At 61.7% G+C, this 25,420-nt stretch overlaps 2 protein-coding genes across 7 annotated transcripts in view; one reads left to right on the forward strand and one right to left on the reverse strand.

The window, feature by feature from the left end:
- Positions 1–19,195, reverse strand: RHBDF1 (rhomboid 5 homolog 1). Of its 4 annotated transcripts, none has more exons than XM_032604959.1 (18): positions 19,119–19,194; positions 7,391–7,531; positions 7,191–7,321; positions 6,027–6,240; positions 5,376–5,585; positions 5,180–5,302; positions 4,950–5,107; positions 4,191–4,448; positions 3,978–4,089; positions 3,791–3,865; positions 3,544–3,705; positions 2,306–2,406; positions 2,082–2,145; positions 1,602–1,696; positions 1,311–1,386; positions 1,138–1,238; positions 867–1,020; positions 1–663 (listed from the first exon to the last, which is right to left on the reverse strand). In XM_032604959.1, exons 1-18 carry the CDS (start codon positions 19,122–19,124, stop codon positions 244–246), a joined length of 2,601 nt encoding a protein of 866 aa, XP_032460850.1. In that variant the 5' UTR covers positions 19,125–19,194; the 3' UTR covers positions 1–243. The 4 variants fall into 4 exon arrangements, with proteins under 4 accessions (XP_032460850.1, XP_032460852.1, XP_032460848.1 ...); XM_032604961.1 differs by lacking the exon at positions 19,119–19,194 and adding an exon at positions 15,918–16,009; XM_032604957.1 differs by having other exon boundaries at positions 7,191–7,531; positions 19,119–19,195.
- The window catches only part of MPG (N-methylpurine DNA glycosylase), a 13,786-nt gene continuing 4,496 nt past the window's right edge, over positions 16,131–25,420 (forward strand). Inside the window, exons 1-2 of one of the 3 annotated variants that reach the window (XM_032604968.1) lie at positions 16,131–16,256; positions 23,164–23,397. In XM_032604968.1, coding sequence (XP_032460859.1) covers positions 23,176–23,397 — 222 coding nt within the window. In that variant the 5' untranslated portion in view covers positions 16,131–16,256; positions 23,164–23,175. Of the gene's footprint in view, positions 16,257–20,995; positions 21,158–23,163; positions 23,398–25,420 lie in introns of those variants that run through there. The other 2 variants (XM_032604967.1, XM_032604969.1) reach the window with 2 other exon arrangements.

The following is a 25,420-nucleotide window of genomic DNA, read 5'->3' on the forward strand; positions in this document are numbered from 1 at the left end:
TCAAGTTAGTGGCAGCTAAAACGCTCCCGGTCCATTTATTGGCCACATGAGGTGGTCGTCGAGAGGCTAGTTAGAAGGTAATCTCGGGAACTACTGTGATAAATGCCCGGAAGTACGAGGGGTTCAACAGCAGTGAACACGGCACAAGGGGTCTGTGCAAGGGGAGCAGGGCTCACAGGCGGAGTCCCGAGCCTCAGGCCTGGCCCCGGCCCACAGGGCACACGGCCCCAGCACCCCACCAGCTCAGTGGAGCTGAGCGTCCAGCTCGTACTTCTCACAGAACTTGTCAGTGAAGGGGATGCAGGTGAGGAACTCACACCACTCACAACGCACGGGGTAGAAGTAGAAGAGGACCACCAGGCCGGCCAGGAGGCCCAGGAAGACCGCCTGAAAGACGATGATCTGGCAGCGCTTGCGGTACAGGTCAAACTTGCCAAAGCTGATGTAGGGCAAGAAGGCAAAGGAGAGGAAGAGGCCGCTGACGAAGCCCGAGATGTGGGCGAAGTTGTCGATCCAGGGCAGCAGCCCGAAGGTGAACAGGAAGAGCACCACAGCCAGCAGCTTGAAGAAGGCACGCCAGGGCCGCGCCAGGACCTGCCAGCTCTGGAAGAGCTCCACGAAGAGGCAGGCCAGGATGCCGAACTGCGAGCCGGCGGGGCCCACCTGGGGGCGTGTGGGTGCCTGTGAGCCGGTGGGCCTGAGCGGGTTGCCCCGTCCCGCCTCCCTCCGCCCAGAGTGTATCGGGACAGGAGCCAAGTGGAGCTGCTCCCAGGCGGGGCGCTGTAGGAACTCGACTCTGTGATGGAACCAGTTCATGCTGGGCAGCAGGTGCACGTAGGAGGGCCCCACCCTGGGGGCAGCCTTACCTCTGCCCGGTATGGCAGGAAAATGGCACTGGCCAGGTTACCAGTGATGCCACTCAGCAGGTAGATGATGGCTATGCGGTGCCAGCCTGCCAGCTTCTCCAGGTCCCGCAGGACAGTCATCTGGAAGCAGACAGACACCAGGCAGTGCAGGATCCTGTGGCGGGGGGGGGGGGGGCATTCAGCAGGGAAGGCTCACCAGCTACTCCTGGGGTCCCTGGGACCACCCACTCCACTCCACCCAACCCCGCTCAGCCCAGATGGTGTCACTTGCCCAGCGTGCAAGAATAGGGACAGCCACAGGCGGTAGAACTGGTCGGGCACCTCGGGGTTGAGGAAGGGCAACAGCCCACACACGTCGTCCATGCAGTGCACCTGTGCAGAGTGGCCTGTCAGCACCCGCCGTGGCTGCAGGGACGGGGAGGGACCCTCACCCCGGAGGCCTACCTGAGAGCAGAGTGTGGCCTCCTCGTGGAAGTAGCCCCTCATGAAGTCACAGTACTCCCGGGAGGTGATCTCACACCTGGAAGGTCAGGCCAGGGTTGGGAGGGCTTCCAGGCCCAGGTTTCAGCCCCACTTGCCCAGCTTTGTTGGCCCTGGATAGGCCTAGCCCCTTCCTCACCCCATGCCCCTTGGTATCTTGAGTTATTTTGGGACTGGGGAGGGGAAGAGGGCACAGCCCCAGGGCAACACTTTGTGCCCAAGACCAGCTGCACATGCCCACACAGGCAGCCCTACCTGCCCTTGGTGCCAATGCAGCAGGGCCGGCCCGTGATGACACAGTCCATGTGCGGGTGGTTGGTGTAGTTCCCAGCGCTGTTTTTGGTGCAGATCTGTGTCACAAACGGGGGTGAGTTGGGTCAGGGTCTCCCCTAACCTTGGGCCCCACGCTATGCTTGGTTGGGGCAAAGATGGACAGGCTCCTAGGATGGGAAATAGGCTTCCTTTGACTTCAAGCAGGTACTACACCCTAAGCCTCAGTTTGACCATCTGTCAAATTGGAATAATGTCATTTGACCTCCCAAGGCTCCACGTGGTTCTGCTCAGAGAGGTAGGCTGTGGTGGATGGACAGGCTGGCTAACAGCCAGGGCAAAGCATCTGGAAGCACAGGGTGGTCCCCCAACGGGGACCTCTGTGGCATCGCTGATGGATGAGGTGTGGATTCCTCCCCCACACGATAAGGGTGACTCCCAAACAACCCCTCCACCCCGGCTCACCGGCCACTTGGTGATGTCATCTGGCCACTCATGGGGGTCCTCGGAGGAAGGCTCATCACACACCCTGCACGAGCCCAGGATGTGGTCAGTCCTTGCTTTGTGCCCTTGGCTTAGCCCCCTCCTGCCCGACTGGACAACAAGGAGAGCCATTATACCTCTCTCCACCCGCACTCCCAAGGGAGACGTGGACAAAGGAAGGTAAGGGAGGGGCCAGCAGGACTGACCTGGGGTCCTGGTGGCAGACAGAGCCAAAGTGCCTCTTGTGGCCAGCAAGGTCTGGGGCGCTGGGATGGAAGGGCCACTTCACCCATACTGCCAGCGTGGACTGTGGGAGGACACGGGCTCAGCCCTGGTCAGAGCCCACGTCCCGGTACAGTTCCCAGACGGGAGGAATCAGAAGCACTGATTCTGAGCTCCTCCCTCTGGCTCTACACGCCCACCGCTCTGAACTTAAACTCTGGAAATCGCTCGCGTGTTGGGAGATGGTTATAAGGAATTCAACAGCATAATTCCTATTAGCTTAAAAATAGAAACCACCAGTGTTCAAAATCAGAGAACTGGTACAAACTACAGCACCTCCAAATAAGATGATAAAAACGTGGATAAAGTTTTTAAAATTCAGGGACTTCCCTGGTGGTCCAGTGGTAATGAATCTGCCTTCCAATGCAGGGAACACGGGTTCGATCCCTGGTCGGGGAACTGGGATCCCACATGCCGCGGGGCAACTGAGCTTCCAATGCAGGGAACACGGGTTCGATCCCTGGTCGGGGAACTGGGATCCCACATGCCGCGGGGCAACTGAGCCCTCGCGCCACAACTACTGAGCTCGTGCTCCTCAATGAGGGCCCGCGTGCCACAAACTACAGGGCCCACGACTCTGGAGGCCGCGCACCACAACTGGAGAAGAGAAAAAACCCCATGCCACAACTAGAGAGAAGCCCACTCGCCGCAACAAAGATCCCACCTGCCGCAAATAAGACCCGATGCAGCCAAAAAAGTATTCAAAAAAAAAATTTTTTTTTAATTTAGTGGGAAAAGGCAATACCATTTATAGAAACTTAAGACACGTGCACAAAAACAAGATGAACACGTGTGGGAAGAGCACACCCAAATTAAGGACACATGCGTAATTCCCTGGCGGTCCAGTGGTTAGGACTTGGCGCTTTCAATGCCGGGCCTGGGTTCGATCCCTGGTCGGGGAACTAGGATCCCACAAGCCTTGCAGCGCGGTCATAAAAAAAAATAAATTAAGGACACAGGGTCTACAGGGTGAGCAGCATGAGATGGAGGAGGTGCGGGAAAAAAGGAAAATGTGATGCAAGGGGTCTGGCACAGACGGATGGCATAATGTGCTGAGAACTAGGGGTTTAGGATAACCAGCTGGCTCTATCTGAAGTCCCAAGGTAACCACAAACACAAGGTGCAGACAAGGGTGCGAGCTGAGCTGCGGGCAGGCACTCACCGAGCACTCCTCTTCCGAGGTCTGCACGCAGCCAGACCGGTCGTTGCGCACACAGCAGGCCGAGTGCTTCTCACGCTCGCGCGCAGCGTGGATGAAACTATGCACCTGGGGATCCTGGCGCATGCAGGGCGAGAACTTGGCACCCAGGTGAATGAGAGCCTCCTGCAGGGAAGAGGATGTGCAGCTGCGGCCGGGCCCTCGGCCAGCCCAGGGGCCCTGGGGCCCCGCCCCCCGGCCCCACCCTCACCGAGCTGGGCCCGATCCAGAAGTTCTCCTGCTGAACGTACTTGACATTCTCATAGACCCCTCGGTTGCGCAGCACCTGGAAGTTTGGGGAGAAAGATCAGACGGAGCTCAGCCGAGCCCTCTCCTCCCAGAATGGGTGGGAGGGAGCCCAGAGCCCAGGGCTCGCCAGGGAAGGCGCCGAGGCTCACCGAGTCTACGGTCTCGTGCTGTGAGAAGCCTACGGGCGCCACGCCATAGATGCAAACGGCTAGAATGGTGACGAGCGAGTGCACGAAGGTGAGCCAGTAGGTGAAGAAGGGCCTGCGGGGCAAAGCGTCAGCAGAGGCGGCATCCCCAACCCGGAGCCCCCACGCCCACCTGGAGGCCTTGCCTTCCCGAAGCCGCATCCCCTCCACGCCTACCTGTGGTCGTCCATGTCCTCAATCTGGCGTTTGACATAGCTGTCGATTCGCTTGCGGTAAGTGCGGTTGGTTAGCCGGCCCACCATGCCCAGCCCATACGGCCGCTTCTCCCTGGCGAAGAACTTGCGCACCGGCATCGCGATGCGCTGGCCCCGCCGCTGACCCGCGGCGCTCACCACCTCCTGCCGCAGCCGCACCTTGGGCTGCGGGGCCCCTGCACCGCCCTCCTTCTGCTTGCGCCAGCCACGTTCCAGGGGCCTGGGGGAAGGGGTGCCGTCACTCCCAGCCCCAGAGCTCCCACCTGCCGCAGTCCATCCCCGGCGGGACATAGGCGACACTCCGTGTCTGTCTTGCTCCCAACTAGCGGTGAAGACACTGTGCGACAGGCTGATGTCAGCCCACACCTCACCAGGAAAAGCATGATCCCCAGCCGCTCCTGGCATGGCAGGGAGGTGGGTTCGGACCTACATGAGGGTCCCTGGCTAATCTGCGAGTGTTAACTACGTCACCTCCTCCTTCCCCCGAGATTCTCTCCAGCCTGTGGGCTCTGGGACTGAGATCCTCTTCCAGGTGTGGGCAGTCCAGACTCGAACGGTGCCCACCCCTGGGTCCCCCAAACACAATTGCCAAGCTGGGCTCCCAGTCCACAAGATGACCTCCTCCCGGGGCCCTCTAGGGTCGTGCCTTTGGGGCCAGCCGCTCCTGAGAGCCGCAGGACCTGCCCCCCGGCCCCCTCGGAGCCCGCCAGGAGGCACTCACAACATTAGGTGGCTGCGCTCCAGCTCGCTGCGGTCCAGGGCCCCACCCGTGAGGTCCGCCTGCTCTGGGGCTCTCTCCCAGTCCTTAAGCGCTGCCTCCGATGGGGACTCGAACACCTCATCTGGGTATGTGGACAGCTCCTCGTGGAGGACACCTTCCTGAGCAAACACGCATGGTCAGTGTGGGAAGCATAGGCACAGGGGTCATGGGTGATGGTGCCAGGCTCTTACCCGGGCAAAGAAGGATGTGTCCAGCTCGTCGGGGAAGTCAGCCGTGTCCTCCTCCAGGAAGCTGGCAGGAGTGAAGCTTCGGCGCTGGACCCGGCGCAGTGTGCCATCCCTAACCGAGCGGCCCTGCCAGCGAGGGGGTGAGGACGCAGCGTGGTACTGGCTCAGCCCCCGCCCCCACCCCGGCCCCTGCACCCACCTTCACCAGCGCAGCGGCTGCCCGGAAGCTCATCTTGGCCACCGACTCGCGCTTGCGCCGCCGCGGGAGCCGGTTGAAACCCGAACGGGAGCTGGAGAAGGAGCAGAGGGAGGCGGCACCCGGCGTGACCGGCGTGTGCGGGGCACTCAGGCCATCGGCGGCATCATCCGCCAAGCGGAAGGCCCGGCCCCGGGCCAGGGGGTCTATGATCTGGAGGAGGGGAGGAGATGCAGGAGTCGGGGGCTGGGTCATAGCCAAGGGGGCTCCTCCCCCACCCGACCCCGCCATGGAGAACACAGCTGCTGCTCGTCCCGCTCCCCAGAGGCTCCCTGGACAGCTGAGTGGGTACCACCCCCACCCCCACACTGCACCAGAGGGGTCCCGTTCTCCGCCTGTATTTCCTTTACGCTGCTGTTCATCCTGGGATGCTCTCCCACCCAGAGGCTGGCCTGTGGTACAATCCCAGGACCTGTCCTCTCCCCCAAGCCCCGCTTCCCAGAGAGTATCTTAGGTGCCTTTACGGGACCATCCGACCACCCGCCCAGACCGTGAGCTCCAAGCAACCTCTGTGCTTAGACTGGCTGTGTCCCCAGCCCCAGCTCAGGGCAGCAGGGTGACGGAACTGTGGGAGGCAGCAGCGGGAGGGCATACCTTCTGCATGCCCAGCTGGCATGGCCCCACGTACAGAGGAGGGGGCGTCTCAGTGCTGGTCAGCGACACGTTGTCCTGGCTGGGCAGGTCTAGCTCCCGGATGACCTGGGGCTTCAGCTTCCCGTAGCGCTGGCTGCAGTGACGGATGCTCTTGCGCTGCCACTTCTGGGTGCTGTCACTGTCCTTGCTCACCCCAAACCAGTCGGCAGTGCCCCTGCCAGGGGAGGGACTCAGCAAGGGGAGGCCAGCTGTCCCCTCTCCCCAGCAGCGGCCTCAGAGGCACTACACCTGGGCAGCATGCCCGCCCCAAGCCTCCGGACACTCCAGGGTCTGGGGTCCAGGTGGGCTGGGTCTGATTAAGAGGATAAGTGGGTTTCGGCCCTGGCCACCCTCTAAACAATTAGCCAGCTCCAAGCTGCCACCAGCACCAGAGATGGCAGGTCTTGATGAAATAGGTGAGTATTTCACACAGGCCCTCATTCCATCCCTGAGACGGGCATTTGTGGGGAGACACTGAGTCTGGAGACAGAGGTCAGAGTTCAGCCCTTAGCTCAGCCAGAGAAAGCGTGGCCCTAGGCAGCAGCTTGACCTTGGACACCACAGAAGTCAGGCAGGGGGCGCCGCACACCCAAGCAGGCTGCCCACAGTCCTTGGACATGCAAGCAAAAACACTGCCAGCACCTGCCGTCAGGAGCCCCCGGGGAACACCAACCATGCTGGCGGCTCCCGAGAGGTCACAAGCCATGCACACACCAGCTGACGCCAACACACTCATGCCCTGCCCAAGGTACCTGAGCAGGGACCGAGAGAGAGACGAGCGCTGTGTGAGGGCCCTGCGGGCAGCAGGGGCGCCCAACAGAGGCAGAGTGTGGACACGCCCAAAGCGCACCTGTCGGCTGTTCAGGGAGGACCAGAGCATTGGGTGGGGGGGGCGGGCGAGAGAGAGAGGAGAGAGCAAGTTCTGGGGGGGAGCAGAGAAAGGCAGTAGGTGACAGCAGTCAGTCCCCAGAGCAGGAGGAGGACAGGGTGATGAGGGGAGGGGATGGAGGAGAAAGCCCTTGCTCCACTTCCAGCCCCGGTGCCCGAAGGGGACCCTGTATGCCTGCTTCTGTCCCACCGGCCCAGCCCCCAACCCGCCGCGGAGCAGCCGGGACAGCGAAGTACCTGCGGATGGTCTGTGTGATGGACATCTGGCGCTGCAGCCCCGGCCGCCGGGGCTCCTGGTGGGGTGAGGGGACGCGGGTGGGCTCGGCCGGCATGCTCACACTGCGCAGGAACGCCTGGCGTCTCAGGGGCTGGGCAACGGGGACCCAGTGAGGCGGCTGGATGGGCTGCACCTGCAGCCCCCGCTGGCCAGGGCCTACCTGCAGGAAGCTGGACTCCTCTGCTGCCGGGGGCACCACAGCCGGGATATCCAGCTTCAGCCACGGCGGCTTCTTGCGCTGCAGGCTGCTGGTGCTGTCCCTGCGGGCCTCACCCATGGTTCCAGGCAGAGCTAGGGGGGCCTAGGGGGCGTGGTGTGTTATTCAATAACAGCGCTGACAGGCATTTCCCTGGCAGCCCAGTGGTTAGGACTCCACACTTTCACTGCCGGGGGCCCGGGTTCAATCCCTGGTCGGGGAACTAAGATGCTGCAAGCTGCATGGCGCAGCCAAAAAACAGCACTGGCAGATCTCTGAGGGTTCATGGGGCCCAGACACAGGAGGAGGGAGAAGCTGGGATAGCCCAACAGGCGTGGGCATGGCTCCGCTGCCAGAGTCCCAGCACGGACTCGGCACCCACGCACTTGGTTCCTGCCTCTGCCATCCCGAAAGACACGGCTAGGCACACACTAGGTCCTCAAACAACACGCGTTCATGTGATGAATAGCTGAGGACCTACTATGAGCCACTCCTAGATGCTTGGGACATGTTGGTGGAGAAGCAGGGAAACCGAAACAGACAAAATCCCTGCACTCCTCAAGCTTAGAGTCCAGACAAACAATAAGCTCACATGTAGATACACCGTGCTAAAGGCTGCAACGTGTGACAAGGATAAAACAGCACATTAGGACTTCCCTGGTGGCGCAGTGGTTAAGAATCCGCCTGCCAATGCAGGGGACATGGGTTCAATCCCTGGTCCAGGAAGATCCCACATGCCACGGAGCAACTAAGCCCGTGCGCCACAACTACTGAGCCTGCGTGCCACAACTACGGAAGCCCGCACACCTAGAGCCCATGCTCCGCAATGAGAGAATCCACCGCAATGAGAGGCCCGCGCACAACGAAGAGTAGCCCCTGCTCGCTGCAACCAGAGACAGCCCGCGTGCAGCAATGAAGACCCAACGCAGCCAAAACTAAATAAAATTTTTTAAAAAGTTAATTAAAAGATAAAGGAAAACCCAGCACATTACAGTCGTCAGAGGAGCGATGCCTCTCTGTGCGGTGACGTCTGAGCAAAGGCTTTCGAGTTGATCTAGTGAGCAAGGTTAGGTGGCAGGGTGTTCCCCACACTGGGAATGGCCAGTGCAGAAGTATGAATAAGCACGAGGGCAGAGGCAAGCTGAGGGGCTGGCCCGGTCTGTACACGGGGCAAATCTCAAGCCTATTGAACACAGACCTCAGCTTCTTAACCACCATGACAGCTGCTCCAGGGACAGAGGGTTCACTATGCCCACGACAGGGTGCATGGTCCCTCCATCTCTCAGAGGAGGGACCACCTGGCTTCCCAGGGGCCAAGGGCTCCTATAGCCAAGAGACCTCCTGGAAACCACCTGGTGAAAAGGCCGCTGTGACCACCAGGGGGCGCCACAGGCCCAGAAACAGCAGCAAAGCCCCACAGTGCTTCGAGACGCCTTGCTCTGTGCCACCTTAAGCATCTGAGACCCCTGTCCCACATTACCTGGGCACAGGGAGAGGGCCCAGGACCCAGAGCAGAGAGGCCAGGGCTTGATTTGGGCCACCCCAGCCTGGCCATGTGACCGTGAGGCAGTGGCCACATAAGCATGGCGCCTTGGCACTTAATTCTCCCTTTACGAAATGGCAGTTTCAGGGCGTATCTGCTTCCCTGGCCCCAGAGAAGGATCACAGGGCCTGGAAACAGGATATCCAAGACTAGAAGGGTTCCTAGAACAACGGGGGCAAGGATAGCAGGGGCGTGGTGGAGACTCCAAAATTCCTCAGCCTCTCAAAGAGCTTCAGACCCTGAAGATTCTGACCTGCGGGGTCTGTGACCCATCCACTGAGGTCGCTAGAAACAGCTTCTACTTTGGAGCCTCCCTCTCAACTGCCTGGAGAGATACAGAGAAAATACTTTACAAATCAGGAAACTGAGGCCTAGAAAGAGAGGCTTGTCTTGCCCAAGGCCACATACTTCAGGCGGCATAACTAAGGACACAGTTGCTACTGGCCCTTTACAGATCAGGGAAGGTCCAGGGGTCCAGAACCCTGCTCAGAGCCACCACCAACCCCAGCTCTCTATGGACCTGGGAACGGCCTGGGATGTTGCTCATCCCGCACCCCACCCCCACCCCCGGCCCCGTGACACAGACGCGGGATGGCACAGAACACTGCTGTGCTGCTCATAAGACACGGGGGGCCCAGGACGCCGCTCCCAGCTCCTAGCGGCCCTCTGCCACCCAGGGATAGGCCCAGGACAACACTCACAGCTTCTATCGGCCCTATGACAATCGGGGACCAGCCCGGGACCCAGCACACAGGTCCTACTGGCCCTATATTGACTGGAGACCAGGCCAGGATGCAGCTGGCAGCGCCTACTGGCCCTGTACCAAATGGGGCTGAGCCTGAACACTAATCACTGGGTTCCCACTGGCCCTACCCCAACCAGGAACAGGCCTGGAGGGAGGCAGTCCGGGGATGCCTTCTGACTCTTGGCCCATCCCTCACGTTCCGACCTTTTCCCTGAGCTGACTATGCACTCAGGAGTCTTTCCATCACAACATAGCTCCCAGGGCCAAGCCTCTCTCCCCTGCCCTCACCTGCTCTGGTCTCAGGAAAAGGGCTGAGGGCAGCATTTGTTCCCACATCCCTGGGAATCCCTTCCTGGCCCCACCTACACTGAGCCCCACAAGCTGCGGTCAGATGGAGGGTCCCTGGAGAGGATGGAGGCAGCGTCTGACATGAGGGCATCCTGACTGAGAACTGGGTCCCTCTGGGACCAGCACTCGGCATCCAACTCACACCACAACCCAGCCCAGCCCTGCACGGCTGTGGCTGACCAGGCCACAGGTCAGCATCCTGGGAGGGCAGCGTCTTCCTTGTCATCCGCCAGCCCTCTCTTCACAGACCAAGGTGATTGTAAGCTCTCCCTGCTGGTAAGGAAATGACTGGGCAGGACAGCTCCAGGTCTCAAGCACTAGTGGTGGAACTTCAGACAGTGTTAGGCTTATCGAGAAGGCAGAAGGTGCTGAGAGGCGCGTCCAGAACCTGCAGGGCTGGGACAGCACCCTGGGTGCACCCTCTGAGCCACGGTGGGCCGGGCCTGCCAGGTGGAGATCTGGGCGATCGGACTCCTCAGATGGTGCTGTGCCCATGAGGCCTTGTCGGGAAGGGGCCAGACAGGATGGGGACCCCCTTAGCATTTCAGATGGGGGAGGCTATGGTACCTTAAGTCTGTCTCTGCCACCCGACCACCCCATGCCTCACAGAGTTTCATACGCTCCTGGCAAAGCTATTGTGAGGTCTAGAGAGGCCAAGTGTGGACCTGGGATCACTGCTGGTACCCGGCAGGCTGGGTACCAGGGACGAGCCCCTACAGGAGCCTGCGCACGCCCAGCACCTCTAGGTGACAGAAGCTGGTTCTCCACTCAGGAGTGCCAGAACCGTTGCCAGCTGACTGGCTCAGCATCACACACACACTTGCGACCCTCCCTGGCTCCCACTGTGCTCCCACAGCCTCTCCTCACACCTGGCTCTCCCAGTACACGCATTCTGCCCACGTGTTCAAGGATCCCCCGCCTCAGTCAGGCGGCCCCTCCCTGACAGGCCCTGGATTCCCTTGGCACGGTCGGGAGCGCACCCACATGTGTGCGGTCCGGTCCTGTCATGCCGGGTCCACAGTGCCTAGGACAGGGCTGCTCCAGAGCCACTGCTGAATGATCACTGGTCATTTCAGGGCACGAGCTAGCAGGGGCCAGTCCCCATAAAGTGGGGTGATGGCATATTCCCAAAGATGCCCCTCCACTTGGCTCTGGGAGGAGGAGCTACCACATGACCGGGTGGGAACAGAAACAGCACAAGCAAGGAGGTGGGAAGCGGGTGGTGAGCACACACAGGAGCCAGATGCCCCCCCGACCCCCGCTGGCCTGGGCCCACCAGACACAGGAGCCGCTCACCTCACGAGGGAGGCACCAGCTCCCTGCCTGGACATACAGACCTCCCGGTGGCCCTCACCCCACCAGATCCCTCCTGTGTCTGGGGCAGAGGCTGGAGGGTGCCCCATAACCCACACAGCTCCCTGCCCTCAGTGCTATGGGTTCCCGGCCTGACCCACCCCTGTGTGCCCAATCCCCTAGCGCCCCTGCGGCAATCTGGGCATCAAGTGGGTGGGATTCACAAGCAGGGTCGGGGGTGGCTCCACAGTGGACCCTGAGGGTGTGGGGGAGGGTCGGGTCCAGACCGGACAAAGAGTCTGGGCCGGGAAGGGGCACAGCGCCCGCCCAGAGGAGACAGTGGCTCAGTGTCTGGGTCTCCCCCAGGCGCACAGTGGGCTCTTGTTCCTAGACGGTCCCTGAGGGGGAATCCCAACAGCATCTCTGCTCTGCTGCCCCTCAGTGCAGGGAGAGACCACAGCCCAGGGAGGGCCTGCCTGCCGTCTGAGTCACTCTGGTGACATTCGTGGTTGCCCACCCGGGGCCCAGACCCACCAGGAGACACCCAAACAGGCAACTAGAAGCGCAGTGGGGAGGCTGACGAAGCAAAAGCTAACTGTGAAGACGGAGCTCTGAGCAGCTCAGGAGTGTGGGGTGAAGCTGGAGGGGATGCAGAGGGAGGGCCTGCAGGGTACCGGGACCACCAGGGCTGCTTTAAGCGGGAGCGAGGGGAGGGGGAGCCACTGCAGCCAGCAGGGTGGAGGGCTGTGGGGCAGCCCTGAGAAGCAGCCATGCCTGCTCTGGGGATGATGGGGGACCCTGGGCAGGGGTCCAGGGGGGCGTCCAGAAGCAGGAGCCAGTGCAGGCAGGCCGGTGTCGGGGAGCCTGGCCTGAGACACTGTGCACTGACCCAGCTCCCCTCTACCACCTGCAACCCTGAGATAGCCTGAATTTTCTCCTCTGAAATTCAGGGGCCACAGCAGTGCTGGGCACACAGTAGGTGCTCGAGAAGCAGCAGCTGAATCAATTTCAGCTGGACCTAAAACGAATATAATATTGTAAGTCATCTATACTTCAACTAAAAAGAAACAAACAAACGAGCAGGCTGGTGATGCCTGCCGGCTGTGGGGAGCTCCCCAAGGAGGGCCCGGGAGCACGTTCAACCAGAGCACAAGGCGTGGGAGGACCCAGGCCACACCCTTTGGGGAGGCCCAGTTTGGGAAGGTGTGGCCAAGAGGCAGGAGGAGACCGGGGAGAAGTTCTGGCCCACCCAGGCCTGGACAGGCTGTGGCCGGGGTTAAGCTGGACCCTCTATTTCTGCACTTAGGCCTGCCCCGCACACTTGAGGGACAACACGGACCAAGGGCAGCTGGAGGTCAAGTAAGCGGCCCGGCCCCAGGACCAGACCCACCAAGCCTGGGGCCTACCCTGCCCAGGGGACCACCGGCCACCCATGTCAGTTGGAGCAGTTGGGCCCACCCCAGGACACCTGCCCAGACGTGTGCCCAGCTCACCTGAGCATGGTCCCAGGATGCGCCAGCTCCTCTGACCTCCCCACGTGAATGCTGACCTCTGACCCTCAGTGTCCTGTCTGACCCCTAGTCTGATGCCCAGCCCCAGGTCTCCCTTGGGAGGGGGGAATCACCAGCTGTCTGGCAGCCTAGAATTCAGTCCTCCACTACGTGCTACTATGTGGCAAAGCGAAAGTGAGCTGGCTGCTCTGTGCCTCTTGACCTCACCATCAGTAACCGGCATCTTGTCGGGAATGATCCTGGCCAGGCCCTCACCCCTCCCAGAGGCCCCTCCACTCTTCTGTGGAAGATATGAGGTTCAGAAGGGAGCAGGGCAGACCTGACACCTGGCCAATGGCTTGCTGGGTGCCCCGTGCTGTCCCCAGGAGGATACATCGGATCCCTGCCCCCCCAAGGCGCCCATCACCAGCTGTCACCCCAGATGATAGCAATGCAGGGATCCAACAACAGAACCACAGGAGGCTCTCTGCACAGGAGGCCCTGAAGGTAACTGCCCTGGGAGGGTGGTGCAGGAAAGGGAGCACTGGCCCTGTGGACTGGGCGCTGCCCAAAGCCTCAGCAGACTATGACCCAGAGGGTCACTGGCCACCAGAATTAAAGCCTATGACCCGGCTGGGTCTGGCAGGGTGGACGCACCCTGGGGTCGGGGTGCCCCAGGCTCAGAAAGGTCAGAGGACCCATCCGTGCCACACAGCCAGCAGTGGGGTAGGGCAGGGGCTCAGCTATAGCTTCTGGGTGGGACAATCTGGGATCTAGCTGGACCTCGGGAGTTAGGTGCAAGCCTGTCTCAAGCTACACAGTGGAAAGACCCACATCCCAGCAACAGGCCTGGAGAGAAGGCGGATGAGCAGCCTAGTCACCAGTCAGAGGCCCCACAAGTGCCCCTGACCAACCCCCCACCCCCACACGAGCTCCCGGTGCCCACATACCCTCTGGTTTAGCAACCCTTCTCAGGACACGTCAGCTGCTGGATAGTATCTGTAAGGCCGCGGGAGGGGACACCAAGCCCTTGAAGTCGATTATCGGAGCAGAAACGGCTTCAGTCAGCAGAAGCCTGGCACACCTGCCTCAAACCTGACTCTGGCTAGCCCCACTGACCTGTCACAACCCCTGCAGGGGTCCTCTGTGTCCATCTTACAGATCAGGAAACTGAGGCTCAGAGAGGCCAGTCACCACCTGTGGTCACCAAGCCTCCAGGGGGGTTCAAAGCCTGGGGCCATGTCTGCCCAGGAGCTGGGGAGGTGGCCACAGCCCCCCAGGGGAGGGGCAGACCATCTGGGCTCCTCAGGCTGGGGAGGGCTAACAGGCCCCTCTGGGCCACCACTCCACCCCACCTCCACCCAGAGCATCTCAGTTCAGGGAGGAAGGAGTCACCCTCAAACACACCTAACCCAGAAAACAGGCAGAAGCTAAGGAATCTGATCCTTGGGCTGAAAGTCGATCCTGTCACAGACACCGATGACATGGAGGGACAGGAGCTGGGGAGGTGCGGGCAGGGAGAGCCCCTCACATCTGGGGAGAGGAGCTACAGGAGGTGCCCTGGGCAGCAGCTTGAGTCCAGAGGCCCTGAGGGTGGGCCCAGGAAGGCAGGCGAGGCCTGGGTGACTCCCTCTGAACCAAGGGCTCCCCTAGAATTCGAGCTCCCAAGGGCAGTGGTTTGCCGGCCGGCCCACTAACGCTGGACAGGGGATGCTGTCACTGCAGTGCTCCAGCTCTGGTGCTCTCAGTCAGCTCCCTGTGCAATGGGCAGAGATTGCTTGGAGGGTTTGGGAAGCAGCCTGGGGCCTGGCACATACCATCCAGGGCCACTCAACTCTTATGCCCCACTAGTAGCCCCTGCTTTTCTCAAGGAAAAGGACCCAGAATAACCCCTGGTTGCAGGGGGCTCAGCCTCAGGGACCCCTTGGGCCCCCGCCATCTGCTGGGTGGCCCAGCTTCCTCCCAACCTCTGGGTGGGGGCTAAGGGGGCTGGGGCTGGCTCCACAGGGGTGGGGAGAACCCAGCATCTGGCTGGGCCAAACCTGAAAAGCCAGTTTCATCCTTGAATCTTCTCTGCCAGGAAGTCCCCAGGTCGGGGTGGGGGGGCCTTTCCCAGCACAGGGCTAGGGCCTCCAGACCCAGACCTCGCCCACCCAGACAGACACACAGACGCACCACCCCAAACTGCACACACAGAAGAAGGAACTCTGCTCAGGACCATCTGGCTCCACTGCCCATTCCCCACCCAGCCCCACAGACATGCCCCCAGCAGGGCAGACAGCCAGGCCCTCCCCCAGTGCCCTGAGCACCTGGGGTCCAGCAATCTCCCCAGCCAAGAGCAGGCCTGCTTTGAGGCACCGTGTAGTGGCCACAGGCTCAGCCCTGGCCTGCTCCTCTTGGCCACTGAGCACAGGGTAGGGAAAGTGCCCGGCAGCTTCCAGTGTTTAGAGCCGGGGAGATTGGGTTGTGAAGCGGAAGGTGGGGTCACTCCCTCCTCGCACCGCCCACCGCCCCCCCCTCCAGTTCCACAGCTACTGCTATTATTGCTGAAATTATTCCCATCCCCAGGGAACACGACTGGGACAGGGATGATCCGGAGAAGTCCCACCCTCTGAGCTGGAGTTTCGACTTGGAGACACCACCCACTGGTGGTGGCCGGGAAGGAAAGCGTAAGGGGGGGAGGGTACAGCTCAGAGGCGCCTGGGGACACCCCCGGACTCCGAGCCCTCCCGCTCCCGGGACCCTCAGCTGTCGGGCGGGGGATGGAGCCGAGATGTCCGGCCGGGTCAGGCCGCCGGGACGCGCTAATCCGGCCACGGGCTATTTTTGCGGCGCGCCGGGTTAGGAATCCGGGGCTGGGCCGCCTCCTCGGGCGGCTCGGGAAACTCCGGGAAGGAAAGTCCAGCCGCCTCGGGCGGAGAGTCGCCCGAAGCCGGGACGCAGCCAGACTCCGGCCGCTCCGAGCGGCTTCGGCCGTGGAGGGGTGGAGACGGGCCCCGCGCGCGCGGCGGACGCAGCCCCGGAATCCACCCGGCCCGCGCCCCGCGCCCCCCGCCCCGCGCGCTCACTCACCGCCGCCGCCGGCACCGGCGCCTCGGGGGTCCTGAGGGCTTCGGGGAGGGGCTGCCGCCGCCGGCCCGAGGGCACCCGCGCCGAGTCCCCGCCCGCCCGCCCGGGAATGCCATGGAGCGAGGGGCGTGCGCGCCGGGGGCGGGCCCGGCCGGAGGGGGCGGCCGCGCTGACTCAAGGCTCAGGAATGCGCGCGGCCCGCCCGGCCCGAGTCACCTCCTCCGGGAGGGCGGCGGGGACACCTGCGGCTGGGGGTCGAAAGCGCCTTGGTCGGGGAGGGAGGACCTGGTGGCCCAGCTGGACCGAACCTGATGGTCAGCGGCAGCCACTCCCGGACTCCGAGTGAGTCCTGACCTTATTCTGCTTTGACTTGTGCTTGAGAAGTGGGCGGGGGGCGCTGTGCGGAGGGGGAGGGGGAGGGGGGAGGCGGCCCTGGATCTACCGTAAACCGAACCGCCAGCCTCCTCCGAAGGCCGCGCTGCCCAGTCTCTCACCCTAAGCCGCACGGGAGCCTCACTCGCACACACATGCCCCTGCGTTCATCACTTAAACACACACGCTCTGTACGCACTCACACTCATGCTCGCCCACGTGTTCCTTTACCCACACCTGTTTACAGACTCACATACACACACCTCCGCATATACACACTGTAACACCTCCATGCTCACTCCCATTTACACACGTGCACACAACCACTGATGCACACTCAGTCGCACTCGCACCAAAGGCAGGATCAGAGCAGTGACCTCCTCCCGGGGCCCCAGTGCTCCCCACCCGCTGAATCCCTCCTCCCCCAACAGGCACTCCCAGGCCAGGCTAGAACCCCTGGAGCAGAGGTGCAGAGGCAGCAGCACCATTTCCGGCGACCACTCTGTGCTCCTCCCTCTTTCAGGGCTCACCCACCAGCCCTGTGGGCCCATCCCTGCACTCCCTGAATCGAACACAAAATGGCCCATCTGCTCTAGGCTGAGGCTGCTGGCGGGAGTTTTCCAACATTCCTCTCCCTCTCTCCTGACATTGCAGGAGTCGGTGGGGCACAATCACCAGAGAAAGACCCAGGAATGGGGGAGGGGGTGCCAATAGCAGGGCAGGGCTGACCAGGAGCTGTGAGTGGTGGAGGGGCACAGACTTCCCCCCCGTAGGGAGCAGAACTGGGACCATGGGTGTCCTAAGGACCCTTCTGCTGGGAACGAGAATACTGAGGCACATGAGGCCCAGCCCCTCCAGCTTTGGAGGGTCCACAAGTGTGTCTTCACAGGCCCTTTGCTGGTCTGGGACCAGGAGGCAGTGGTCCTCTCTGAACAGAGGTGCTGCCACGGTCAGGTCAGCAAGCTATGCCCAGGGTATGACCGCAGACAAAGCCCTGGTCCTTGGCTACACAGAAAGTAGACAACTTGAGGTGGCAGCCAATTCACAGTTGGCCCTGGAGCCTGGGAAAGGGACAGAATCCTCCAACTGTCTCCTCATCCATACCACAGGGCAGAGTGGTACCTGCACACTCTGGGTCATTTATGAACTCAGGTAGATCAACACAATTCCTAGGTAGAGAGAGACAATGGAAGCTTTGGAGGGGCTACGAGAGGACTCCTTCACTGGGGGGTGGGGTGGTGACTACAAGTGCCTTGGGGACACAGGCAAGAAGAAGGCTGAAGGCTGCCCAGTGCCGATGCTCAGGGCTCTGGCTGCCCACACTGCCACCCCTCCCGTGCCAGGCTCTCACCCACAGAAAGGACAGTCTCTCCATGCCTGGCATTCTCGACCCCCGCCAGGAATAAGCATGCCCCGTCCACCTGGACGCTCAGCCTGGGCTGGCAGGGCCAGCGGCAGTGGTGTCATCTCTGGAGTCCAGGGCCTGGGCTCACCTCCAAAGCTTGCCGTGGCCAGGCGTCCAGTGCTGCCAGGTCTCCCGCAGTGGGTACTGCAGGGTACCCAGGCCCCCTCCGTGACCCAGACACTCATTCCCAGCTGCCAGGAGCATAGCCGTAGCTGGCTCACGGCTGAGACAGGTGCCCATCCCCCAGTCCCCCCCACCTCAACCCCCGCCCCACCTGGAGTCACCTTTAGTGAATGAGAGCTGCCTTGCCCCAAGTAACACCCCCTCCCCAGAGAGGGTGGTCTATGTGTCCAGTCACAGGTAAGTGGCTTCCCCCTGGTTCATTCGTTCAGGTTACCTCCAAAGGACCCTCTCAGCTCCAGTGGGACCCCAGCAGCCTCTGTTGCAAACACTTGCCCCTCACAGGTGTGGCTCCCAAGTACACCTTGGCAGGCAAACCCAGGAATCCCCAGGTTCTGCGCCCACCAAGCCTCCTGAGTGACGACCCGGGTATCAGAAGGACAGTATGAGCAGAGGCCTGGACCCAGTCCACAGGGACACGTGTGTGCACACACATGTGCTCTGTCTCACACCTGGCCCACTGCCCTGTGTTCTGGTGGAGGAGGGCCTGACACAGAAACCCAGCTCCCTGTCCCTCTTTTTCCTTTTCCCAGGCCCTGGAAATAGAAATCAGCTGCAATTGCCCAGTATGTGTGCAGGTGACTGGGGATGGGCAAGTATCTGGAGCACCCCATGACTACACTTCACTGTAGGACCTGAGGGGGTGGCAGTCCTGACCACTGACAGCAATCCCCACCAGCCACTCTGGAATCAGCTCAGCAGGCCAGCCTGAGCTTTGGGGGGCCTGAATGGGCCCGGGACCAGCCCCTGGCTATTTGGGGAAAAGGCAGAAGTGGGCCAGACCAGCCAGGGCCTGAAGTCACTGTCTATTTGAGGCAGCTGCCCCTCCCCATGTCTTGGGGCCTGGCAAGGGGGGCCCTTAAGTACCTGGCCTCAGGACCCGGCAGCACTGGCGGCACAGCCCCAGGAAAGGAAGATGCAGCCCACAGCTGCTCACTCTGCCCAAGGAGCCTCCGAGCCCCCAGGACCTGTCAGCTGCAGAGGGCCCCAGAGGCCGCCCTACTGAGATGTCACCCCCAGAAGGTGCTGCCCCTTTCACGGTGTTAGCTGTCCCTACATAGAGAGAAGGACAGTGAACAGTGTGCTGGGTAGGAACAGTGCTGGCCTCTGTGGCTGGTGGAGCCGCTGTCCTTTCTCTCAAGGCTCCAGGGTCTGATGGCTCCTCCAGAGGCCATGGCTGGCCTGGCAGGGCACAGAGCAACTCACCCCAGTACTGGCCCCTTTCAAAGCATTGAGGGTGTCCTCACCTTCATCCTCCATGGACATCCTCCAAAGGGCCTCTCCCAGCCCAGAAGCAGGGCACTCTGGGGATAAGAAGGCCCCAGGCCCCTCCTCCCACGGAGACCACCTTCTTACCCCCAGCCTGCCTGCCCTGTAGGCCACAGTGGGAATGCTCAGCCCACCACTTCCAGCCTGTGGTGGAGCCTCAGACCACAAACCAGGAAGTGGGGGTGGGGTGGGGGGAAGGGGGGCAGAGGTTGTGCAAGGCCCTGCACTCAGGCTGGAACATCTGGAGAAGGGGTTGCTGGCTCCAGCCCTGCGTCCTCCTCCTGGGCTGTCCTCCAAGCCTCTCTTTCCTCATCTTCAAGTTGGGAAAAAGATGTCCCTCTGGGAATGCGTGGACTCCCCATGATTTCTACAAGGACCATGCACTATTTGTGAAATCTAAATGAAAATGAATACAAAACCGCACCCACCCTGCCCCTGCCCCCACCAGGGGGACTGGCCCAACTGTAGCCTCAGTTTCCCTCCCAGAGCAGGGAGAGGGGGAAGGGAGGAGGGGAGGGAGGCTGGGCACACAGGAAGGCAGGAGGGGGAGTCATTGTTCGGGCAGAATGGCTGCAGCGGGTAAGGAGGAAAGAAAGGGGTGGGAGTCACATCCAGGCCCGCCTCACAAGCACTCATTGACGACACACCGCCCACCCCCGGAAGGAAGCGGCACAAAGTGCCGCAGACAGCTGGGTGGCTTCCGGCAGGAGCTGAAAGGCTGCTGCCCCTCCCTCCGCAGGAAGTCCTGGTTGGGGCCCTGGGCGGAGCGGGGAGTACAGCTGGGCCTGGGCCTGGGCTGGAGTTGAGCTCCTGGGCTGGTCCAAGGAGGAGGAGGAGGAGTTGGAGACCAGGGTTCCCCCAGCTGGACTTGCCCTGAGACCAGGTGCCACACTCGCTCATCCCAGGGCCCCAGTCACGTGGCCCGTCCAGCATCTCCCCCCCCGCCCCACACACCATCCTTTGCCCAACTGTTCTCCAAGGCCCCACGGGTACCCTTCACAGGGCCAGGGTGACACAAGTCAGACAGCTCAGGACATGGTCCAGGGCAGGGGCGTTCCCTCTGCTGCCCCAAAGGGCAGTGGCATACCTCACACTGCCCCCAGCCACTGCCCTGCAGGAGGGGTGTTCCTGGGTTCCCACAGCCCTCCTGCTCGCCTCAGCCTCTTCAGGAGGCTGGCCATGCTCCAGCAGGCCCACCCCTGGACTTGGGCGGGCTCCTCTCAGCATCCTTCCGTGGTGGGAAAGGTGGGGGCCCCACTGCAGACACAGAATCCCAGGACCCATCCATATTGTGATGGGAGTGGTGGTGCTTCCAGAAAGGCCTGGGTCCACTTCCAGGACAAAGTCTTCCTGGCCCACTCCCCCGCCCTATCTGTCCCCTCCACCCAAATGCTCCGCAGGTATGGAGCAAGTAATGCCCCTCCGCAGTCCCAAGGACCAGGGGCTCCGACACCACCTCCCTCACGCACACTCCACGTGCACCCCACCGAACCGTCTGGGGCACCCCCAAACCACTACACCCCCAGCCGGGGCCCCTCTAGGGCCCAGTCAAGGTTCACAGGGACCAAGCCTCTTTCTTGGTGGTCTGACCACCAGCTGGAGGTCACCAGGTGGAGTAAGCGCTGCGGCTGCGGCGGGACCAGGGTGCAAGTGGGGCGGGGGGCGGAGGGCTTCCCTCCACCCCAGCTGCCTGCTCCCCCTCCTCACACCACAACTGTCCCAGCAGCCCCGGGCCTTTGTCCCGGATGGGAGGTAGGGCGCGGGGCAGGGGCTGCAGCGGGGAACTCCGATCGCTAGCCCGGCCCCACCCCCGGGGCGGATCCGCGCCTGCGCCCGCCCCCTCCCCCGCCGGGCTTCCGTCCTTCTCCGCGCAGGCGCCGGCTCCAGCCCCGGACCCGGCGGCGCTTCCGGGTGGGCGGTGGGGTGTGTTCCGCGCCGGGCTGGGCTCAGCGCCGGCTGGTACAAGTTTCGAGAGCCCTGACGGAACTGCCGGTCGCCCGCGCGCCGCGGGGCCCAGGTGAGTGCGCGCCCAGGTGAGCGTGCTCCTCGCCGGACGCACGGCCGAAGGACTGGCTCGGGGGCGGACCCCCCGGAGTCGCACCGCCACCGCAGTGAGCCCTGAGTGGGAGCCAGTAATGTGCGCATGGGCCGCCCGTAGGCGTCTGCAGTTCCCAGACGAGCGCCTGACGGCGGGGTTGGGCCGGCTCGGATGCTCCATTTGCCAGAAACAAAGCCGAGGCCCTGCCCAAGGTCGCCAGTGAGGTCTGAGAGGAGCGCCCGCCACCGGTTTCTTGCTTACGTGCTGGGCGCTCAGCCTGGCCCAAACGCCGCCTGCCCCGAGCTCGTCTGCCGCAGAAATGACCATAGGGTTGCCTCGAGGGGCCACTTCCCCACACTCCTCCCTTCAGTGTCTGTCCCACACGGATAAATGCTCTTCCTTTATTTACTAACCCACTGTTTGCCCAGGTTTTGATGGAGGGCTGGCGGGTCCCTTGGGTGCCCCCATCCAGGCTGCTGTTTTCTGCCCACCACTGGCTGGGCCCAGCCTGGGAAGTGACCCTTGTCCCCAGGTTTTGCGTTTCTTCCTAACATTGGTGAGCGCTCGCTGTACCCAGACAAGTGCTTACCCAGCTTCTCATTTTATTCTCAGAACCATCTTGTATGACAATGTTGGTTCCTTTTCTGCAGATGATACAGAGGCACAGACACCCTAGGTCACTTTCTGGGGCAGTGGTCACTCTTGGGTGCAACGGCAGGGTCACCCCACTCTTCAGTCTGAGGTTCTGAGGCAGGTTCAAATCCTAGGTCTGCAGAGGGGGAGACAAGGCCTCTCTGAGCCTCAGTCCCAGGGCATCTGCATGAGCCGACCCCCACTGCCCAGGGTGGGTCAGGGCAGAGACCCAGCGCCACCCCAGAGCCTCGGGGCAGGCCGGGGGCCAAACCTGGGCGGAGAACGGGCTGCAGCGTCCTGGAGTCAGCCTGTGGTGGGTGTTGGCAAATGCGCCCGGCTGCAGACAGGGTCATATCAACATCCATTCTCAGCAGGCTGGCGGCTCCGGACAACATAGAATGTCAGCACTTAACGCTAAAAATAACGGGTCTGTCACATGCCAGGGAGGTATGGGAATCAGCCCCTAAGGAGGGTGTTTCCAGGCCCCAGTGCTCACCTGCTGCTCCTTTCCTTGGAGAGCAGCTGGTCCCCGAACGGCCAAGGGTGTGTGGTCAGGTTTTCCAGGCCCTGTGGCAGCAGGTGGGAGGCAGGCAGTGTGCCGGTCTTGGCAGATCCTCCTCATTCCTCACACCTCACTTTTGCCTCACTTATCCTTATTCTGACATCCTGGGTCATGAGACAGAGGACAGCTGGGGACTCATTGGGGGTCATACCCTGAGCGCTTGGGATGGGGCCAAGTAGACAGTCTGCCTGGTGCTCACCCATGTGCGTGTGTCAGGCCTTCTGGGCCATTCTAGGAGGGGTCTGGCACAGTGGGAGCCCTGCCAGCATTGGGGAGGGGTGTGGATGACACAGTGACCCACAATCCGTTCCTCGGCCAGGCCCCACTGAGGTCACAGCTGTTTTAAAATTCCTGGTTAGGGGCAGGTGCAAAGGGAAGGGTTCCAGAAAGAAGCTCAGAAGTTCATTTGGAGACTACGTGATGAGTGGCAGTCAGAGGGCAGCAGCCCTCCTGTCCCAGGCTTGGGTGTCACTGTCCCCTCCCCAGGCCCTGCAGCCCTTTGCCACTCCTGCTTGTGGATGGCACATGCAGCAGAATGGCTACCAGTCACTGCTGCCACCAGCCTGCCTTCACGTGCCGTCATTTCCCAAGTCTTCCTGGGTCCCAGCGCAGGGCTGAGCATGCCAGGTATGGCTCAAGTATGGCATTCTGTTTGCACAGGCTGGTTGCCCTCTTTTTGCATATGAGGAGACAGGCAGGCAGTTGAATGAGTCCTTGAGCTCCTGAGTTCACTGCACAACCATCTGTTCTCTCCTCTTCAGACCCTTTATCTTGTCCTTTCCCGTTTCAGCTTTCCTGAAGAATGGGGCAAAAAAAGCAGCGACTGTTGGAGGCCAAGCGGCATCAGAGCCCGCCAGATGGGACCCGGACATCTTACCCCAAGGAGCCCCGCTTGGAGCCACCCACGACCCTCGGCCCCCAGCGCAGCATCTATTTCTCAAGCCTAAAGGGCCGCCCTGCTCGCCTGGGATCAGAGTTTTTCGACCAGCCCGCAGTCTCCCTGGCACGGGCATTTCTGGGACAGGTAATGGAAATGTAGCAGCGTGGCCTCTGCTGAAGGGTCATCACCGTGCAGCGTCTGTGGGCCCCAGCCCTCTCCCCGCTGGGCTCACGTCCCTGACTTGGCCCTGCGTGGCCACGTGCAGTCAGCCGCTTTGCCCACATTTGCTCTTGGGTAGCTTCACCTCAGTCATCTGGGGCAGCCTCTGGGTCCAGGGTCAGCTGGGAAGAATGCCGAGGTTTTTAGGGGCGCCTGCCTGCTCTGGGCAGTGAGGACGGGGCAGCTACAACATTAGCCTTCCCCCTGGGGCTGTGGGAGCATTACCCCTGGTCCACCTGGGATTGCCCTCAGGGCAGGTTTCTTATAAGGACCACGGTCAGTGCTGGCCCCCCTGTCTGTGAGGGGCTGCTTTTGCCTGCCCCATCCCCTGACACAGTCAGTGCCCCTGCTGGAGCTTGTCTATGTGTGTAGCAGCTTTAGACACATGGCAGCTGAGGCCATGGCCTACGGGCTGCCCAGCATCAGGGTTGTCTTGATGAAGGACAGCCTCCTTCTCCCCACAGGGGCTCACAGTGCCAGAGCTGGCTTCCCAGCAGCCCCTGCAGCTCCAAGTTCTGGGGTGGGAAGCAGGACCGCCCAGGGCCCTTGGGGGTGGAGCCCGTCACCATGTTGTGTGTACATGGCATGTGCCTCAGCTGCAGAGTTTTGGCCACATCCATCTGGAGTACCATCTGGCTAGGCCTGGCTTGCTGGTCCTCCTGGAGGTTCCATGGCTACCCTGTGTCCTTTAGTGAGCCTACTTTTAGGTTAAAATGGCCAAGGAGAGTCAGTTTCTGTGGCTAATAGAAAATTGGTGCCAGGAACAGATCCTAAAATGTGAGCTAGTGGAGTGTGACCTAAAGTGTGGCCTCATTGAGAAGCGACCAGAGTCTGTTACATGAGGATGCTTTCAGCTGCAAGGGCCAGAAGGTCCTTGTAAAAGCACCTTAAGTCAGGAGAGGTTATGATCTCATGTAAAAGGGCACATGAGGCAGGTGGGCCCAGCATCGGGTAGAGGGCCCAAGGGCCTCAGTGTGTCACAGTCTCCCCCTAGGCTCCCCTAGGCTCGCATCATGCCTGTTTGAGCCCGAGGGTAGACAGGGTGATGTCCAGCAGAGAAGGGAGAGTCTCACCCTGTATGTGCCTTTGGTTAGGGAGGAGAGCCTTTTTCATTACCCCTCAGTGGACGTCCTCACAGACCTCTTGACCAGCCTTGGTCATGCACTCATCCTTAAGCAGGTCACTGCAAGGAGCAATGAGTTGCCATGACAACCCAGACCACTCTTGTGTCACCCTCTCGGCTGAGGAGGGTCTTGCCTCTCTCGGGACCCTCCACCAGCAAGGAGGAGATGTGTATAACGGGGGTGAGGGGCAACCACCATCTGCTATCTGGAAATGATATCAGTGAAATTCAGGACAGGAAAGAAGACAGTGAAGAAAGGGCTGTGGGAGGCTCCTCCCCACGCCCCATGGAGGTGTCAGGCTGACAGGGAATGCTCCCTCTCATCTCCTGGGAAGATGGGGGGGAGGCCTCACCTGAGGTGCTCTGGCCAAGCCCACCTGTGCACACATATAGGGATTTGTGGGCTTTGTCTCCAGGAAGGCCTCCTCTAACCCTTACCCCCGAGTCCGGCCTCCAGCACGCCCCTCCCTGCCCCCACGACACTGACCCTGGCCGCAGACACATTGAGCTCCGTGGGCTAAGGCATGGTGGCCTGGCCATCCAACTTGCCTGAGGCTCTGGCCTAAGGACAAGGCAGGTGCTAGGGACAGGCCTGGTGAGGTGGCTGGCCCCTGAAACTCCACTGTGAACCCTGGTTGAGTCAGACCTGGGGCTCCGGACACTGGGCATGACTGCTGGCCATTCCTGGAACCGTACCATGGTGATGCGTGGCGAAGGGCAGAGGGGCTCCAGGCGGGGGAGGACTCAGCTCCCGGGGTACTCAGCGCTCCGCAGGCCCTGCCTGGCTCTCCTGTGGCCTACTCTGTTCTCCTAGGTGCTCTGCTG

Source organism: Phocoena sinus, chromosome 15 (genome assembly GCF_008692025.1).
Source record: "Phocoena sinus isolate mPhoSin1 chromosome 15, mPhoSin1.pri, whole genome shotgun sequence".
NCBI classification, from domain to species: domain Eukaryota; kingdom Metazoa; phylum Chordata; class Mammalia; order Artiodactyla; family Phocoenidae; genus Phocoena; species Phocoena sinus.

Coding starts and splice junctions, on each gene's coding strand:
- RHBDF1 (XM_032604957.1), bottom strand. Junction 4,449..4,949: donor GAGCGCAGCCACCTAATGTT/GTGAGTGCCTCC, acceptor CCCTTCCCCCAG/GCCCCTGGAACGTGGCTGGC. Junction 2,407..3,543: donor CCTCGGAAGAGGAGTGCTCG/GTGAGTGCCTGC, acceptor GTCCTCCCACAG/TCCACGCTGGCAGTATGGGT.